At 44.9% G+C, this 19639-nt stretch overlaps 2 protein-coding genes across 7 annotated transcripts in view; one reads left to right on the top strand and one right to left on the bottom strand.

Moving 5' to 3' along the window:
• Window positions 1-65: 65 nt before the first annotated feature.
• Window positions 66-14093, bottom strand: vps37a (VPS37A subunit of ESCRT-I). Its single transcript, XM_042342181.1, has 12 exons — window positions 13900-14093; window positions 12052-12126; window positions 11312-11429; window positions 10364-10464; window positions 8483-8687; window positions 6709-6779; window positions 6023-6150; window positions 5879-5937; window positions 5725-5793; window positions 5045-5188; window positions 4389-4466; window positions 66-402 (listed from the first exon to the last, which is right to left on the bottom strand). The coding sequence occupies exons 1-11, from the start codon at window positions 14016-14018 to the stop codon at window positions 4389-4391; spliced, it is 1167 nt and encodes a 388-aa protein (XP_042198115.1). The 5' UTR covers window positions 14019-14093; the 3' UTR covers window positions 66-402.
• Window positions 14094-14711: 618 nt separating this feature from the next.
• Window positions 14712-19639, top strand: part of cnot7 (CCR4-NOT transcription complex, subunit 7) — a 31697-nt gene continuing 26769 nt past the window's right edge. For 5 of the 6 annotated variants that reach the window (XR_006085605.1, XR_006085604.1, XM_042342173.1 and 2 more), the window contains exons 1-2: window positions 14728-14750; window positions 19444-19526. The gene's annotated coding sequence lies outside the window, so the exon portion shown is untranslated. Of the gene's footprint in view, window positions 14751-19443; window positions 19527-19639 lie in introns of all 6 variants that reach the window. The other variant, XM_042342158.1, reaches the window with a different exon arrangement.

Here is a 19639-nt window from a genome sequence, read left to right as displayed (position 1 = left end):
CATTCAACATGCTGGGACTCAAAGCACAGAAAACGTTAGCTGAATAAATTATACCAGTGATAAAACAAGATTGAAAAGATTTTATGAATTGCAAATCAACTATTCTGAATTAATTAAAGCAGTGTTTAATACAGCAATTATTCAAAACTAAAGTTACTTACAAATGTAAACACTTTGTATTATAACAAATGGCATAGGTTAAAATGCCAAAAATTAAAATTGGAAAGAGATTCCTTTAGCAATTTTGCAGTACATTAATACTGGAAAGAGCGATTTCAATATCACAAAGTCAGCATTGCATAAGAATTTGTTAAATATATTTTCATCCATCTGTAATTCTTATTTCGTTCCACTTGTCTCCAATGTGGTGTATTGCCATTTGCGCCCCTTGCATTTTAAAAGCTGATGGGAGAAAAGAAGCGTTGTTAGCATTTAGCAATAACAGAGACCAAAATTAGTAAAATTATTTAAAGTAAATAAACATCACAAAATTGATCTAGATCAGGAGTGGGCAAAATCCGGCCCGCCAAATGCTTCTATCCGGCCTGTCATTGTGTCTAATAGAAAAAATTATAGTTTGTTCAGTCCCAGAAAGTCGCACAAATTTTGCATTTGAGTCTGACCGGGAACATCAGCCAATTACTGCTTAGTTGTGCGCACACTCCCTTAAAGTGTTGAATCAGGCTGACGCCAGAAATGTACGGATCGGCAAATTTTCAAACACGCGCCCGGCAACACTTTTCACTGAAGAGGACGTTAATTCAAAATGAGTTGATTAAAGAAGCAGAAGGTGGATGCTGAAGGCTGAATATTCAACAAAGAATGGACTTTTAATTTTTTTTAAACCAGGTGGAAAGTAAAACAATAAAAATAAATAAAAAAATAAAAAAAGTGCACAGTTTCAAAATAAAGTAAGCAATTTTGCATGTTTTTCACTGGCACTCGATGAGAGTTGTGATGTCAAAGCCACAGCTCAGTTGATAATTTTTATTCAAGGTATCGCCAAACATTTTGATCTCCCAGAAGAATTGGCATCAATGAGAGATACAACTGGAGAAGACTTTTTGGACGCAGTAAATAAGTGTATCTTAAAATTAGGAGTGGAGTGGAAAACAATTGGTGAATGTGACCACCGATGGAAGCCTAAATCTGACAGGCAAAAATGTTGGGTTACTGAAAAGAATTCAAGACCAAGTCAAAGAAACAAATCCAGAACAGAATATTGTTTTTCTACACTGCATTATCCATGAAGAGCTCCTCTATAAGAATGTTCTAAAACTAAGCAATGTCATGGACACAGTTACGAAAGTGGTCAACTCCATTCGAGCAAGAGGATTAAACCACTGGCAATTTGTAACTCTGCTTGAGGAACTGGAATCTGAGCAAACAGATGTTCTGTATCACACAAATGTAAGATGGCTTAGTGCAGGAAAGGTCTTGAAAAGAGTGTGGGAACTAAGAACAGACATTTATTTATTTTTGGGCATGAACCAAAAAGATTCGGATTTCCCACAGCTGAATGATGCAAATTGGCTCTCTGATTTCGCATTTGCCGTTGATATCATGGGCCACATGAATGAACTGAATTCAGCGCCTTGGGACGTCCTCCTGACGTGAAAGGCGCTTTATAAATGGAATCTTGTTGTTGTTGTTGAATTCAAAACAGCAGCGGAAGGGGGCCTTTGTGCACAATTTGTGTCAAGTCATTTATGACAAAATTATTTTATTGAGTCAGATAGGAAACAGGTGCTTTCCACCTTTGCAGAAGATTACTGTTTGTGATCAAAGCCTTAATAAGTATACTTTGTCACTACTTGGCTTACATGCTGAATTTTCTCACCGATTCCAGAATTTCAATTTGATTGAAAATGACCTGTCTTTGGTCTCTTCACCTTTCTCATTTGATGTTGATAAAGCTCCATTTGAACACCTCAAGCTTATTGACCTGCAATGTGATCCATTGCTTGCAGAGCAATTCAAATCAGTGCCGCTTCCCAGTTTTTACACCGCTCTTAATGAATATATCTTCCCCAAAATAAAGGCTCATCCCCGGAGGATGCTTATGCTGTTTGGATCAACATACATATGCGAGGAGTCATTTTCTGTGATGAAATTCAATAAATCAAAACATAGATCTGTGATGAGTGATGACCATCTTGCAGCAGTACTCCGCATCGGAACAACGGAGACGATGCCTGACTTCAATTGTTAACACACATCAGCTCTTTCATTCTTCCCATTGAGTGAGTTTCTCACATTCTCATCAACATGTGAGTAAATGAATAGAATAAATGTCTGCTCAATGAGTTGTTTTTAATTTAACCTAATTTTAATGAATGTCAATTATATAGGCTTTATTTTATGCATGTACAAGTGTAAGACTTAATTTTGAGCTATTATTAAGTATTTGCATCTATATTTAAATGTGTGGCCCGCAAAGCTTACCAAAACTCGGGAAGTGGCCGCCAACCAAAATAATTGCCCACCCCTGGTCTAGATGAATAAGGCCCTTCAGCTCATCTGAATCCATCCCTCCACAATATCCCCTTACTGTCTGTCCTCCAATCACAGGTCAAGATGCTTTTTCAAACAAGTCCAGTATCCTGGCCTCAACCACTCTTTCGGGGCAAACTGTTCCAATCATTAATTATCCCAGGGTGAAGAGAAATCCTGGTGTCTGTGCTGAAATTGTCCTTTGCCAGGAAAGAGAAATAGAGAGAGCAGAAACACAGAAAAAGGAGAAGTGAAAGCATTGTGGTTCACTATCAGGACCGATGATCGGAGCCTTTCTCAGCCACCAGGGGTGAGGACGACCGAGGGCAGACGTGCCAATTCCTCAAAGAAAGCTCCCGCTTTCCCAGTGAAAAACTTCTCTACTTCCTTCATTTCCATCTCTGCGACCTGGCCACTCCCATTGCAGAGGAAACACCAGCTGCCCCACCATTGCCATTTTGCCCCCATTATCTGGAGTTCGATTCCTGGAGTCACTCTGACTCACTCCCTCCATCCTCTTTCAAGGCACGTCAAGATCTAACTGTTTGACCGCATTTTCAGTCATCTTTTCCCCTTCCCATCCCTAGCTCAGGTACCCAGCCGGCAGTGTTGAGCGCTTTGAAATGTTCTTCCAACATGTTATGTTTCTGGAAGGGAAACAAAATATACAGCTAACGGACCTTTCTCAAATAGGGAATCTGGCCAGCAGCTGCCAAAAGGTTGGACCACTCTGCTGTAGGCAATAGTGGAACAAGCTTGACCGGTCAAATGATACTTTAGGTTAACAGCTGTACAAACATTTGACAATCATGTCACAAACATAAAGCAATCTGCTTAAACAACAACAAACTACATTTGTATATTGCCCTTTATGTCAGGAGGATGTCCCAAGGCACTGGACCAAAGCAGGGGGTTGGGATCAGGAGGGGTGGAGGGCAGGGAAGGTAGGAGGGTGGCCAAAGGCACGGTCGAAGAGGAGGGTCTTGAGACGTGCCTTGAAAGAGGCAAAGGAGCAAGGCGAAGGGACTGTGGGCTGGAGTTCCAAAGGGTAGGGGCAGAGAGGCTGAAGCAAGGCCATGGAGGGCTTTGAAGGTGAGAACTTTGAACTCTATCCTCTGGGGATGGGGGACTCATGGAACCAGATGAGGGTGGAAGTGAGGGGATCATGGAGCCTGGTGCAGAAGAGGACACAAGCTGCAAAGTTCTGGATGGTCTGCAGCTTGTGGAGGGAAGAGTTGGAGAGGCCGACAAGCAGGGAGTTGGCATAGTCGAGCTAGATGTAATAAATGCGTGGATGAGGGTTTTGGCAGCTTGAGGGGAGAGGCAATGGCGGAGCCAGGCAATGTTGCAGAAGTGGGGGAAGGCAGAGATGTGGGGTAGAAAGGTCAGTTGAGGGTCAAACAAGATGCTAAGTTTCCAGATTGGCTCAGTGAAGTGGAGTGAGTATTGCATCCCTGGATGGTGAGGTGTGGATGTGCTGACGGGAGCCAATCAGGAGAGCCTCGGTCTTGTTGACATTCAACTGCAGAAAGTTAGCTCTCATCCAGGACTTGATGTCTGACAGATATTCTGTCAGGACAGCAGTGGTCCTGGAGTTGAGGGTGGAGGCAGAGAGATAGAGTGGAGTGTTACTACATGTGGTAGATGACCCATGTCTGCGGATGATGTCAACAAGAGGGGCATGTACAGGTTGAAGAGGAGAGGACCAAGCCCTGAGGAATACCGCATTAGACGGTGCAGGGGCTGGAGGAGAAGCTGTTTGTGGAGACAAAGTGAAAGTTAGGATCTGAACCAGTCAAGGACAGAACCATGAAGATTAAGGCAAGAGGAGAGGCGGTAGAGAAGGTCATTAGTGTTATAATGAATCAACGGAATTATATTTGGGAAATTCTTACCTATAGTGTGTGAAACTGTCCATGTTGTAACATCAAATTCTGAAGCTTCTCTTCTTTGGCTCGTCTACAGTGGCAAAGCTTAAGACACAAAGGAAAATGTGGAAATTACTTGGGCTAAATGTGGCAAAGATTCTCATAAAAATCATATCTACAGCACCAGTATTCAGCAATATTAAAATTTCAAGAGTTTAAAGTAGTTCCAAGAACTGGTGAATCTTAGCAAGGCTAAGTAATTTGCTGTTGGCGGACAGCACAAAAGCTGTCAGTTACAGTAAAGCATTTCCAATCAGGATACACAAGTTGGCTGTCATTGGTAAAGCCGATTCAGATCGAGCACATTCCAAAACAACTAATCTTCTGTGACAACAGGTTTATTGTGAATAAAACAAATCAAGCAGTGGGATTCAATACCAAGGAATTGGCCTTTATATGTAATAGAAGAGAAAAAGATCAGTCATGTGTTCATGCTTCCCCCATGTTCAGAAGCATGGTTAGTTAATAGATAATGACTGTTGATCTTCCACTTTTCCTTCTCACCATTTTCGATTCCTTATACACGTTTACAGAAGCTCAAAGAACCAGGAAGAATAAAAAAATGCATTTACATCAAGGGAACAACACAATTTTAATCAAAGGAGGATACTTTTATTACATACTGTTCTTTTCTCCATGAAGCTGCTGAGAAAATCATCTATTTCGGCCTTGCCTTCAAGAAATTCCTCTGCAATCACCTCAGATTCCTCTTCTGCTTGATGAGCTGCTACTTTCAGCCTGGCCTGCAGGGCACTTAAGCTGCAACTCTAGGAACCCAAAATGTATTTTAAAGTCACACAAGTTACTTTAAAGCTTGTGTTTGGTTGCTGAATAACAGCATTCCTTACATTTGATACAGTGCCTTGCGTGTCAGGAGGGAGCACTAAAGATACTGTAATTGTAGTGACTATTTTGCGACAGTCAATTTGCACAGTAATGTCCCAAAACACCAATGTAGGGAGTGACATTGTTGGCCAGGACACCACCAGGAAAACTCCCTTCAATTTCTGAAAAGTGCCAAAGGACTTTAAACATCCGCCTGAACAGGCAGACAGATCCTCGATTTAAAATCTCATCCAAAGGATGGTATCACTGATAATCCATCATACTCCCAGCACTGGCGTGTCAGTGAAGACCATGTGAGTAAATGCAAGAAACCAGATGTTTTCACCTAACTAAACTGATACTATGAATGTACACATAACAAAGTCAGAGATTCCTAGAACCGCAGAGAAACGTTTGGCTCAAATTTACTGAAAGGAAAACTACAAAGTTTACAAACAAAATGCAAACTGCTGCTTACCTCATTCAGCTCATGCTGCCTTTGCATCTTTTTCTCAAAAGCAACTTTAAGTTGGGTAAGCTGATCATACTGCAATGTAAAATATATAACCATATAAGCAGCATATACAATAGTTTTAAAATGCAATATAATTATAAAATAATTGGGCCCTTACTTTATCCAACAATTCATGTCTTTCTGCTTCCAATCGAGGTTCAAGTTGCAGGTTTTTCTCTTTTTCGGAAAAAAAACAAAAATAATTAGTTTTAGTTAAAACGCATGTTAGTTGTAAAGAATCTAAGAGTTCATGATAACTTACTTGCCAGCTCTTCAATGTAACTAACTAGATCATCCTTGTCAGTACAAATCTGCTTCAATTGTGGCAAACCCATGAAATGCTCCAGTACCAGATCATCATTTCCCGATAACTCTGACAATTGTGACGTACTATAAAAAAGTCAGCACATGATCATTAACAAGATCAAAATTAATTAAGCACAGGTTTCAAAAAAACAGCATAAATTACCCAACACTTCAATCAAATCTCTAAGCTAAACGTCCTATGATCAGGGGCATTTTTGACACTGAAACATTAATGTTAGTTTTCACAAGCTCTGAAACAGCACAATTAATAACTAACATATTTTAAAGCTCAGAATTGTAACAAAATAGATGTATATTGAAATTTTTTTTTACTAATGGTTTAGCTACCCCCTTCCAAGTGCTCACTAGTCTGTATATTATGGACTTGTGACATTCAAAATGTGTGGATATTTATACTGATCCAAGTTCTGATCGAGTAGTGTTCATGTTTGCAGAGCAATGTACAGTGAAGAGCCAGGGCTGCCCAGATGAGGTATTATTTTTGCCAAGGGCTGCCTCAACAGTATTCACAGACAAGGATAGTCAAATAAAACAAACACTCCTAATTCCATTGGGACACTTCCAAAATAATTTCAACACAAACCAGTCATTCCACTATAAATCAAATTCTATATACTGTACCCAAGTTCTTGCAGCTCTGGAAATTGCTCAGGGACATCGGGCATCTTATAAATATGGCCATTCAAACCTGCCTAAAAAAACCCCAGAGAACTTAACACATACAAAGTAAAATAAAAATACAAAAGTTTGATCTGAAAAAATTAAGAAACTCATCTATTATCAGCATAAACGGATTCTTCAAATGCAGTTTAACCTCCACAGAACATAAGGCTATGCTCATCATTCACCCAGGGAAAATCACCAGTGCTCATTTTAGAATTATATTTAAAACAAATTTCATGTAACTTTTCCTCCATTGCGAAAAGAGCCAAACAACAGCCCAAGGTCCAGTGGAATGCAATTTGTAGAAGATAAGCTTCATTCAAAAACTGAGGCAGGCCAAGTCTGGACAGGTAATCTTTTGGTTTTCCTAATTTGTGTTTTGTCCACTCACAATTAATATTAATCCCTACATTTGATACACTGCCTTATCAAAGCACTTCATCAGAATTACTGTATAGTGACTGTATATTTTTGTAGACAAACATTGTGATTGTATCACAATATTCAGATCAAACCTGGGGTTGTTGAGTACTATTTTTGTCCGATCAAGTGCAGTATTGAACTTAAATTCCTGAGAGACCTGAGTTCAATTCCAGGCAGACGGCGAAACCTTGGGTAAGTTTCCTTACTCCACACTCCTAATAATAATCCCTCCAAAACCAAAAACAATAATAAATTGGTCATTTTCAATCTACGACTGTTTGTGGGACATTGCTGTGCGCAATTGGCTGCTGCGTTCGCCCACAAATATACAGTCAATTCACTTTACAGTGTGTTCTGTGAAGCGCTTTGGGACGTCCTCCTGACGTGAAAAACGCTATATCAAATGCAAGGATTATTATTATTAAATGTTCATATTATTATTAAATCTTCATATTATTATTAAATGTTCATATTATTATTAAATGTTCATAGTAATTCAAACTAGTTATTTTATTTCATTATACTTATGTTAAGATTTGTACACCTTGGACAAATACAGCCATGTGCAGTAAAGACCCTTTTATTAACATGGTAGATTGGACCCATAAATTCCCAACACTATGCTGGGCGTGATTGCAGGTTAGTGCTTTTACATTTACTGTACAAGCATGCAAAAAGATGGACAGTTCAATAGGCGACTCAAAAAGACACATTTATCCTAAATAAACTAGATAAGAATGGCTAAATCTCCCTTGAATTACTGAATTAGCTTTAACAAATTACAGTCAAACCTGTTAAAAGCTACCACCTCTATTCAGCAACTACCCTGGAACAGTCCACTGATTTTCCATAATAAATCATCTCTATCCAGCAACTACTTGTCTAACGCAACCCATTGCCACTCTTTAGTCCCATCAGTGGACTGACACCATTTTCAGCAACCATATCTGGTCCTGTGGGCTGCTCAGTGCCACGTTTACATACGCTAGGATTCTACACTTCAGCCCGTATAAATCTTTGGCCCCTGGAAACAACAATTTTAATTTGCAATTGATTGATTACTTTATTAAAACTAGTTTGATTTATGGGTTCAAATGGGCACTGTATTTTTCTATACACACCAATGGACCCTTACTGAGAGGCCACCCTTACATGAAGCCAGTTTGGTCCAGGCCCCTGAATGATGGTTGACTGTACTTAGCAAGGTCAGGGCTCGACTGTACTAACAATCGACTAAAACTTGAGATACCATTTTATGAAATTTATTTTAAGCAGAGTTGCAATTTTTAAAATCAGAACGCAAACCTACCTGTTGCGATGAGTCAGCTTTTGGGACTGGTAAAGGCAAATCTGTAATCAACCCATAAGCAGGGGCAGCAGGCCTGCTGTTAAAGCCTGGGCCTGAAACAGTATCTGGAAGACCGGGCACACTTGATTCCGGAGTTGGATATGGGGGCATGAATGGATATCCTTGCGGAGGGTAAGGATTCATTCCAGCAGGGCTGCTGTAACGGCTAAGAAAATAATACATTTATAAATATTACAAACTAATAAAGGCAAAAAAGCATCAATCTTAAGAATGCAACATTATTTCTCCTTTAATGAGGGAATCCCGCACAGTATAATAATGGATGGCCATATTTGAGACAGGTATGGTTTACATCAAAAATGGATATACAGTGGTGACCAGTTGGGGATCCATAAACTGCAACCTGCCTTATAGTGAGTTAGCCTGTCACAGTTGGTAACACATCGGAGTCCTGTAGCTCAGTGGTTAGAGCACTCGCTTTGCAAGTGAGAGACCTGAGTTCAATTCCAGGCAGGGCAAAACCTTGGGCAAGTTTCCTTACTCCACACAGAGCCTAATAATAATCCCTCCAAAACCAAAAACAATAATTAAATTGGTCATTCTCAATCGACGACTGTTTGTGGGACATTGCTGTGCGCAATTGGCTGCCGCGTTCGCCCACAAATATACAGTCAATTCACTTTACAATGTGTGTTCTGTGAAGCGCTTTGGGACGTCCTCCCGACGTGAAAAGCGCTATATCAAATGCAAAGATTATTATTATTATTATTTGCCTCTGAGTCAGAATTTCAAGTCCTACATCAGACGTGCAACCCATATTGGCCATGTTGATGCTCCAATGTAGTATTGAGGAGATGTTGCATTGTTGGAAGTGCCATGCTTTGGATGAGACATTAAACCAAGGTCCCATATGCCTGTCCATCTGGATGTTTCTCCTGGTGTCCTGGCCAACAAATCCTCCAAATAAAATTGGTTAGTCATTCCATGCTGTTTTGGGATATTACTGTGTGGAGACGGCTGCCGCATTCATCTACAAAATACACAGAACCACACTGCCTTACAGTATATTCTGTGAAGCACTTTGAGATATCTCAATGACGTGATAAGGTGCCATAATAATGCATAGATTATTATAATGAGGAGGCACATGCACAAGGCAGGCCAGCTCTCTTCCGGCACAGTGGTTATAGCTTTCACACTAAAATTTACTACTTCTGAGTCATAAGGTCGTTTCAAATGCCATTTCTGATGTGAATACAGGAAATGACATCAGCAGCGATCTGGTCAGCTGGAATTCAGCCATATTCAGGCCAGCTGCACACGCGCACGGTCAATGGGGCCTCATTCCATTTACACTGTAAAACTGACCAGCGCTATAATGATGATTATTATAGTTGAGGGATCTAAATTGCTCTTAGTCAGTGGGATACAATAATCCTTAAATTTGATTTAGCTCTTTCAAAACTATGGGGACTTTTCAAAGTTCTGTATTTTGTAAGCAAAATGCTACAGCCAATTTGTGCACAGCAATGACCCACAAGCAAACCGTTTCATCTGGGGGATTGTTGGCCTGGATGCATTTTTTCGAATTGTGCCATGGGATCCTTAACGTTTTCTCCAAGGTGAAAATGACTACCAAGTAAACAATACTGCTTCATTCAATTACATACTGGTGTGGATTATCTAATGACTCACTTAATCTGAAGTAAACAGATAAATGTTTGAATGGGATATTACCATCACTTGCTAAATGAGCAAAGAAAGGCACAATGGCTGGGAAAGTGTATTCACATAAGTTAACTTTACATTGAAAAAGATTAACTTTCTATTTCACAGAAAGTGAAATGACAATCACTTTACACAGAAAGAAATCATACTTACTATGGAAAGGATGTTGAACTTGAAGCCAACGATGGAGGATTTTTCCAGAATTCATCCAGGACTGACTGGACAATTTTGCCAAGGTCGGAATGCATTGTGAACTTTAGTATCAAAGACAGTTTTAACAAAATTAATATCTTACCAGGTCTGAATCACTTGAACAAATTGTTTAACAAAATCACTTGAACAAAATTCTTTTTAACAAAACTGCAAGTTACCAGTAGTGTAAAGATGCATGACAGAAATAGCTTGCAGTCAAGAAATGCTAAGTTAAATAAAACTTATTTCGTAGAATCGTAACAATGCATCTTTCACAGATAAGGCACAGTATCCCCCTCCCCTTTTTAAAACAATCTCTTTCCCAACGTGTGGATAGCTTTGCTCATCAAAATAAAGGACGGTTCCTTTAGTACATGCCCCGGTTGAGCATGGCATTAAGAGCACATGTCTACGGTGGACCCATGCTCTGCCAGAAGTACAATACACTTTGGCTTCCAGCAATGATTAGCCAGCTTTCTGTGCTAAATAATGGCCAACTTCTGGGTCATCAGATAACTATTGATGTCACTCCTTGTGTGTTGTTTATATACGCAGGAAGCATGCCAAAGTCATTTCCTACGCATGCGCACTATGTACAGAGAATGCTGCTGACATCACTTTACACAGAAAACAATGTTATTGGTGCTTCCTGCACAGAAACAGTGTATGTCAATTATCAACCTGACAATTTGGAAGCCGGCCATTTTTTCCACAGTTTGCTTATAATAGTATGCAAAATCCTGTTTTGGATAATTGGATTGTACCATGCAAGGAAAGTCAGGATTTGGGAGTCTAAATAATTAAATGCATTACCTTTTCTGTTTTTAGGATTGACAAATTGATCAAAACTGAACTGTAACCAGTAGTCTATTGAATCCCATTTTATTATGGCATTAAAAAAGTACATACATTGCTGATCACTGGGCTTGTCACCAGTGTCCCATTATGCTGGTCCACTAAATGGTGCCTGACAGGAGGGAAGACTGTGACCACAGGCTTTTCTTGTGGAAATTGGGGAGGAAGCAATCTAGATAGGGGATGGAAGAAAAAGAAAATTAAAAGTGAATTGATTTCTTTAACCTTCCACTAACATCATGCCATCTACATACTAATGATTTATACTTGTCACCATTCAGTGACATAGGATAGCATATCAAGATAGAATAGGTATGGGAAAGGCTAAAGAGTCACAGTGCACTAAATCAGCACTGTTGAACCCAGATTTGTAGCTGTTGCAGTTTTTTGGGGAATTTTCACGAATGTACCCATTATCGTTTCTAGCTTGTTAAGCAGCAACACTCTTTATCTGATGGGGTACAGGACATAAACATTATAATCTCTCGTTTTGTATAGTGTGTCACATAAGCATCACGGCCAGAATCAGCCTGAGCTCTCACATGAGAGTTCACAACTGATAACCGCTGAATGCATCGAAAATGATGTGTTGGTCAACAACAATAACAACAAAAATCCCCAGTCTGCAGATGTGTATGAATGTGCTTCTCTTAGCTGTTACACCAGAGATGCATGTGTGAGTATCTTATTATGTACTACCACGTGAATCCAAGACACACGCGGAAACAGATAGTCGTAGTGCAATCACATTTTTATCAATGAACAGCAGCTAGTCATTTTTTTGAAATACTTACATGTTTATGTTGATTGTTATATTTTTAACAGTAAAAGGCAGTCGGTACTCCACATCCTTCTGTATTTCTGCAATGCTATAGAAAGGAAATCATTTCATGTTTTGCCACATTAGCTGGGAAATTAATCACAAACTTTTATGCTGGAAAGAGACTATTCCCCCTACCTGCCCGTACCCTCCGTTCCTCCGGCTCCGGTCTGCTCCACGTCCCCCGCCCCAACCGCCCTCCCATCGGTGGTCGGGCCTTCAGCCTCTCAGCCCGAGGCTCTGGAACTCCATCCCCCAGTGCCTTCGCCGCCTCCTCCCTTTCCTCCTTCAAGGCCGGTCTCAAGACCTTTCTCTATGACCGTGCCTTCAGCTCCCCTCTCGACTCTCTACCCCCTCCTCGCTCCCTCCCTTCCCTCCCCTCACCCTGACCATCTCCCCCCCAATGCTCAGGTCCCGACCCAACTGTACAGCGCCTTGGGACGTCCTCCCGACGTGAAAGGCGCTCCATAAATGTTGTTGTTGTCTCCGTTAATTAGCCAGGTTAAAGTTTAATTTAAGCGCACCGTCAAAATATATGGATTATAAAGTGACTGTTTTGATCGATCCAATATACACAGAGCTGTTTCAGATAAAAATGACTTGTAGTTCAGCATACATACATTTACTTTGTAATTTTAAAAAACTTAATACTGTAATACACTTAAGCATATTGTTCACAGTAATAGGAGTCACAACAATAATTCAAACTATGATTCATTAAAATACTCTATCAAAATACTCTATCAAATGTTCCCTGCTTCAATCTGTGCAGCATTTAGTGTTGTTTTTAAAGTTTTTTTTAGCATTTAGTTCTCCTAATGTGACAGACAGGCGCTATACAAATGTAATCTTGTTGTTGCTTATTTCTGGATTGGGAGTGGGGAACTTTGATAAATGTGCTTCAAAATACTCTCTCCACAAACAAGACAATTAATTTAAATTAAAAAGGAACTCGTGAAAATGGATTTCTACAAAAACGAACTCTTTTCTATCCATTAAACTTTCCTTTAATGCAAAGAACATCGGTCATATAACTAAAGATGCCCAACAGTGTTCAGTTTTAGATTGTACTAATCCATCAGCGGATTAAACCGCCTTTAGGTAATATGGTCGTACATTGTGGGGGGAGGAGGGGAGGGGGGGATTTGGAATAAACCATCCAATTACTTTTTTTGCTAAAAGTACAAGAGGAAAGTAAAAGGCTTCAGCTTCTTTGGCATCAGTCTGTGTGTTGGAGGTGAAAGGAAAATCTGAAATGTTTACTGCACTAAACAGCTGAGGCTCCGTGACACCTGACCCCAAACTCCTCGGAGTCAATTCGCTGTCAATCGTTCGCGGGCCGTGCGGGGGCCGTGCGCTGGGGGCCGGGCGGGGGCCGTGCGCCGGGGGCCGGGGGCCGGGCGCTGGGGGCCGGGGGCCGTGCGGGGGGCCGGGCGCTGGGGGCCGGGCGGGCGGGCGCTGGGGGCCGGGCGGGCGGGCGGGCGCTGGGGGCGGGCGGGCGCTGGGGGCCGGGCGCTGGGGGCCGGGCGGGCGGCCGGGCGCTGGGGGCCGGGCGCTGGGGGCCGGGCGGGCGGGCGCTGGGGGCCGGGCGGGCGGGCGGGCGCTGGGGGCCGGCGGGCGCTGGGGGGCCGGGCGGGCGGGCGCTGGGGGCCGGGCGGGCGCTGGGGGGCGGGCGGGCGCTGGGGGCCGGGCGGGCGCTGGGGGCCGGGCGGGCGCTGGGGGCCGGGCGGGCGGGCGCTGGGGCCCAGTGTGATGGGTCTCCCGTTTACAGGAGGGAAGAGGAGCCGGAGCCCCGGGTGGCTGTGGGCCTTCTCGCGCTCACCTGCTGTGGGAGCCTCTCAGCGACTCGATCTGCCGCTGCCGCTGCTGCTGGAGGCTGGTGAGGGCCGGGAGCTGAGCCCCGCCGCCGCCGCTCTTGTTTGTCTGGAAAATCCAGTTCATCCTCGGCCCCGGGGAGCGGCCTCCGCACAGGGAGGGGAGGCCTGGGGCTGCCTCACAGCGACACAGTCAGGGGCCGGGGACAGGCCGGGGGGGGGGGGGCGGCGGCGGCTCAGGGTCGGGGGCGGCTCGGGGCCGAGGGCAGCCTCTCCATCTGTGGCCTGTGTTCTCTCTCTCTCTCTCAGTCTCTGGTCGTTGCCACCCTGTGCACTACGTCACCCCCGCACATGCGCACTCCCCCCGCACCACATGACCGTTTACCACTTGTTTTTTTTCGAAATAAAAACGAAAGCAGCGCCGCCGCCGCCGCGTGTCTCTCTCTCTCGCGCGCGCCCCCCCCCCTCGGGCCCCTCCCGCGGGAGACACCGTTTCCCGGTCCCCCTTTTGCCGCCCTGTCTTCTTCTTTGTGGCTAAAATTTTCGGGGCACGAAGACCCGTGACGCGGAGGCGCGGGGGGGTGGGGGGGGTGAAAGGTCAAGGCGCAGGTTCGGGTGACGCCATCGCGCCGCACGTCGTGGCCCTGGAGGAGGAGGAGGAGGAGGAGCAGCGGGTGTCGGTGAGGCGGCGAGGAGTCGGGCTGTGGGCGGCCGCTGGGTCTGGGTCTGAGCCTACAGCACATACAGGAGAGCGGTCTGTCACAGCCCCGCCAGCCCCCCCCCGGCCCCCGGGCCAGCACCCCCCGGGCCAGCACCCCCCGGCCCCCCGGCCCCCGGGCCAGACAGCCCGGGGACACAGGTACAACCTTCACCCCGCACTTGCTCGTTGTTTCACCCCCAACGCTCACTCCCTCACTCACTCACTCACACCACACACGCGCAAGTTCGCCATTTGCTGAACCGCTGGGGTGTGTGTCTCTCTCTCACACACACACACACACACACACCCACACACAGGGGGTCTGTGTCCCCGCCACCCTGGGGCTCACCCTCACACACACCCTCACACACACACACCCTCACACACACACACACACCCTCACACACACCCTCACACACACCCTCACACACACACACCCTCACACACACACACCCTCACTCACACACCCTCACACACACACTCACATCCTCACACACACACACCCTCACACACACACACCCTCACACACACACACACACACACACACACACACACAGGGGGTCTGTGTCCCCGCCACCCTGGGGCTCACCCTCACACACACCCTCACACACACACACACACACACACACCCTCACACACACACACACACACACCCTCACACACTCACACCCTCACTCACACACACACCCTCACACACACACACACATCCTCACACACACACACACTCACACACACACACACTCACACCCTCACACACACACACACATCCTCACACACACACACACATCCTCACTCACACACACACACACTCACACACACACACACCCTCACATACACACACACACACTCACACCCTCACTCACACCCTCACACACACCCTCACACACACACACACATCCTCACACACACACACCCTCACACACACACTCACACACACACCCTCACACACACACCCTCACACACACCCCTCACACACACACACCCTCACACACACACCCTCACACACCACCACCCTCACACACACACCCTCACACACACACACACCACACCCTCACACACCACACACACACCCTCACACACACACACACCCTCACACACACACACACCCTCACACACACACACACACCCTCACACACACACTCACACACCCACACACACCCTCACTCACACCCTCCCACACACACACACCCCTCACACACACACACACACCCTCACACACACACTCACACACCCACACACACCCTCACTCACACCCTCCCACACACACACACCCTCACACACACACACCCTCACACACACACACACACCCTCACACACACCCACACACACCCTCACTCACACCCTCACTCACACACACACCCTCACACACACACACACACACCCTCACACACACACACCCCTCACACACACACACACCCTCACTCACACACACACACACCCTCACACACACACCACACACACCCTCACACACACACACACACCCTCACACACACACACCCTCACACACACCCTCACTCACACACCCTCACACACACACCCTCACTCACACCCTCACTCACACCCTCACTCACACCCTCACACACACCCTCACACACACCCTCACACACACCCTCACTCACACCCTCACACACACACACACCCTCACACTCACACCCTCACACACACACACACCCTCACACACACCCTCACACACACCCTCACACACACACTCACTCACACACACACCCTCACACACAGTCACTCACACACACACACACACCCTCACACACACCCTCACACACACCCTCACTCACACCCTCACACACACACACCCTCACTCACACCCTCACCCTCACACACACACACCCTCACACACACACACCCTCACACACACCCTCACTCACACACACTCACACCCTCACTCACACACACACCCTCACTCACACACACTCACACCCTCACTCACACACACCCACACTCACACCCTCACACACACCCTCACTCACACACACCCTCACTCACACACACCCTCACTCACACCCTCACCCACCCTCACTCACACACCCTCACACACTCACACTCACACACACCCTCACTCACACCCTCACTCATACCCTCACTCACACACACACACACACACACACCCTCACACACACACACACACACTCACACACACACACACACACACACCCTCACACACACACACCCTCACACACACACACCCTCACTCACACACCCTCACTCACACACCCTCACTCACACCCACACCCTCACACCCACACCCTCACACACACCCTCACACACACTAACACTCTCACACTCACACCCTCACACCCACCCTCACACCCACCCTCACACCCACCCTCACACCCACCCTCACACTCACTAACACCCTCACACACTCTCACACACACCCTCACACTCACTAACACCCTCACACACTCACACACACCCTCACACACACTCACTCACACCCTCACACTCCCTCACACCAGCTCACACCCCCTCACACCAGCTCACACTCACTCACACCCTCACACTCACTCACACCCTCACACTCACTCACACCAGCTCACACTCACTCACACCAGCTCACACTCACTCACTCACTCACACCAGCTCACACTCACTCACACCAGCTCACTCACACCCTCACACCAGCTCACTCACACCCTCACACCAGCTCACTCACACCCTCACACCAGCTCACACTCACTCACACACCAGCACTCACTCACTCACTCACACCAGCTCACACTCACTCACTCACTCACTCACTCACTCACTCACTCACTCACTCACTCACTCACTCACTCACTCACTCACACCAGCTCACACTCACTCACTCCAGCTCACACTCACTCACACCAGCTCACACTCACTCACACCAGCTCACGCTCACTCACTCACACCAGCTCACACTCACTCATTCCAGCTCACACTCACTCACACCAGCTCACACTCACACCAGCTCACACTCACCCACTCACACTCACTCACTCACACCAGCTCACACTCACTCACTCACACCCACCTGCCCACGCCCGCCTATACCCACCCACACCCGCTCGCACCACAATGGATCAAATTGATTCATTTTCTGTTTTTATTCTCTCCCTCATGTTATCCTTTCTCCCACCTCCCCGTCTTCCTTCCAGTGTCTGTACAACTTCTAACAATCCTTGCATTTGATATTGTGCTTTATCAGTCTTTGAGACGTCTCAAAGTGCTTCACAGAATATACTGTAAACTGAATTGACTGTATATTTTGTGGGAAATATTGCGGCTGCTGTGGGATGTTTTGGTGTTGGCATTTCGCACAGTCACTACACTTTGCAATAAATCCAGCAAAAATGCTTTGAGATGTCTTCATGTAAATGAAAGGCTATGTATCAATGAGTTTCCTCCTCTCTTTTCCCCCCCACCACCCGCCAACTGAGGAATCTTATTGGATGGAGACAATTGCCTCTGACACAGCAACTTAACACAGCATCAGATTTGGAGAAACCCTTAATTCTCCACATGTTATTAAACCTCTAAAGCTGTAGAAATGTTCAATTTATGATACAAAAATCCCTTAAGGTTGCACTGTGACAGTGTATGCAAACCATTACATTGTGCTAAGCAGCAAAATAAACTTGGTTCCTTTAGAAAACAATTGTGAAGCAAAGCTGCATTTTTTAAAATAAGCTCTATACTCTTAATTGGATTTATTTTATTAGTTGGCTGTGTGGCATTTTAGAGGTTTTGAAACCATCATAACAGTGTAAATGTTTTGTTGCACCATGATCGAGCTGCAATTGTGTTTGTTAAAAGAATTTGCTCAGTTTTCAAATTATCATTAGTTAGTTTGGTTACAAAATTAGAACATTTAGATGTTTGAAAATCTCTGTGGCACCACAGGCACCAAGATGACAATTATTTGTTTCTCTCTTTGTACATACCTCAAAGATTGAATGTTGTAGTTGATCTGAATTTGGTGATATGTGAAGATAATTTGTGGTATGTGATTTGATAAACTAGCTGTGTCAGTTCAACCATAATGTCTCGAACTGTAGTCTTGTAGTTTCACAGCTTTCATATTAAGGAATATCTCAAAGTGCTTGGCAACAGAAGTAGTGGTAAAAGAACAGGCAAATGAAAGGTTAGAAGATGTTTACCAAAGGGACCATTGAATAAATATGTTTTAGGGATTATGAAGGCAGAGTAAGAGGGAGAAAGACATTTTGGGAGAGATTTCCAGAGGATTTCTCGGCCACCGTCCGACGGAGCGAGCAATAGCCCAGAGTCAGAAGAGCAGAGAGAAAGGATTGAAATGTAGGCCTGGAAAAAATTGTACAAGTAGGATGGGACGAGACCTTAATGGGCTTAAGGATAAGGATCTTCAACTTGAAATCCTGGGAACTAATGGGAGCCTGGCAAGATTTTAGGGGTGGGTGGGAATGTGGGTGTGGAATTGAGTTAATGGAGATGTTAATGAGGAGAATAGTAATGGGGTGAGTTGAGGGCCTAAGTAGTTGAATGTGGAAGATGATTATCTTAGCGATGGACTTGTTGAGGCGTTTTGAAGCTCAGCTCGGAGTCGAGCAGGAATATTGATTTAGGCTGATTGAATACAAATAACCTTGAAGAATACTCATATTTTGGAGAAATGGGTGGCAATTATATGGGCATAATTTTGAAAATGAACAAAATCTGATGTTGAGCCCTATTATTAGAAAGATCTGCGGTGTATATACATTCTAGAAAATTAAATAGAGAATACATAATGACTGAAGTGCAACAAAAATCATATTTTAGCTTAGATAACATTAGCTGTGCATAGTCTCATAAAATTGAACACGCAACAAAACTTTTTTGTACTTTTCTTCAGAGTTCCATCTTTGGTCTTCTCTTCCTCATCTACATACTCCTCCTTGGCGGCATCATCTGCAGGCATGGGGTCCACTTGAATATGTAGGTAGTGAGACTTACTCTTGCTTTCTGCCTCCACCTTTGACTCCAGAACTATCGTTCTGACAGTCTGCCCATCAAACAACTAAAAGCCTTATCCACACCTTTGCCGCCCT

Source organism: Callorhinchus milii, unplaced genomic scaffold (genome assembly GCF_018977255.1).
Source record: "Callorhinchus milii isolate IMCB2004 unplaced genomic scaffold, IMCB_Cmil_1.0 Scaffold1, whole genome shotgun sequence".
Taxonomy (NCBI): domain Eukaryota; kingdom Metazoa; phylum Chordata; class Chondrichthyes; order Chimaeriformes; family Callorhinchidae; genus Callorhinchus; species Callorhinchus milii.
The sequence above is the reverse complement of the archived record's forward strand: the minus strand, read 5'-3'. Positions and strand labels throughout refer to the sequence as shown.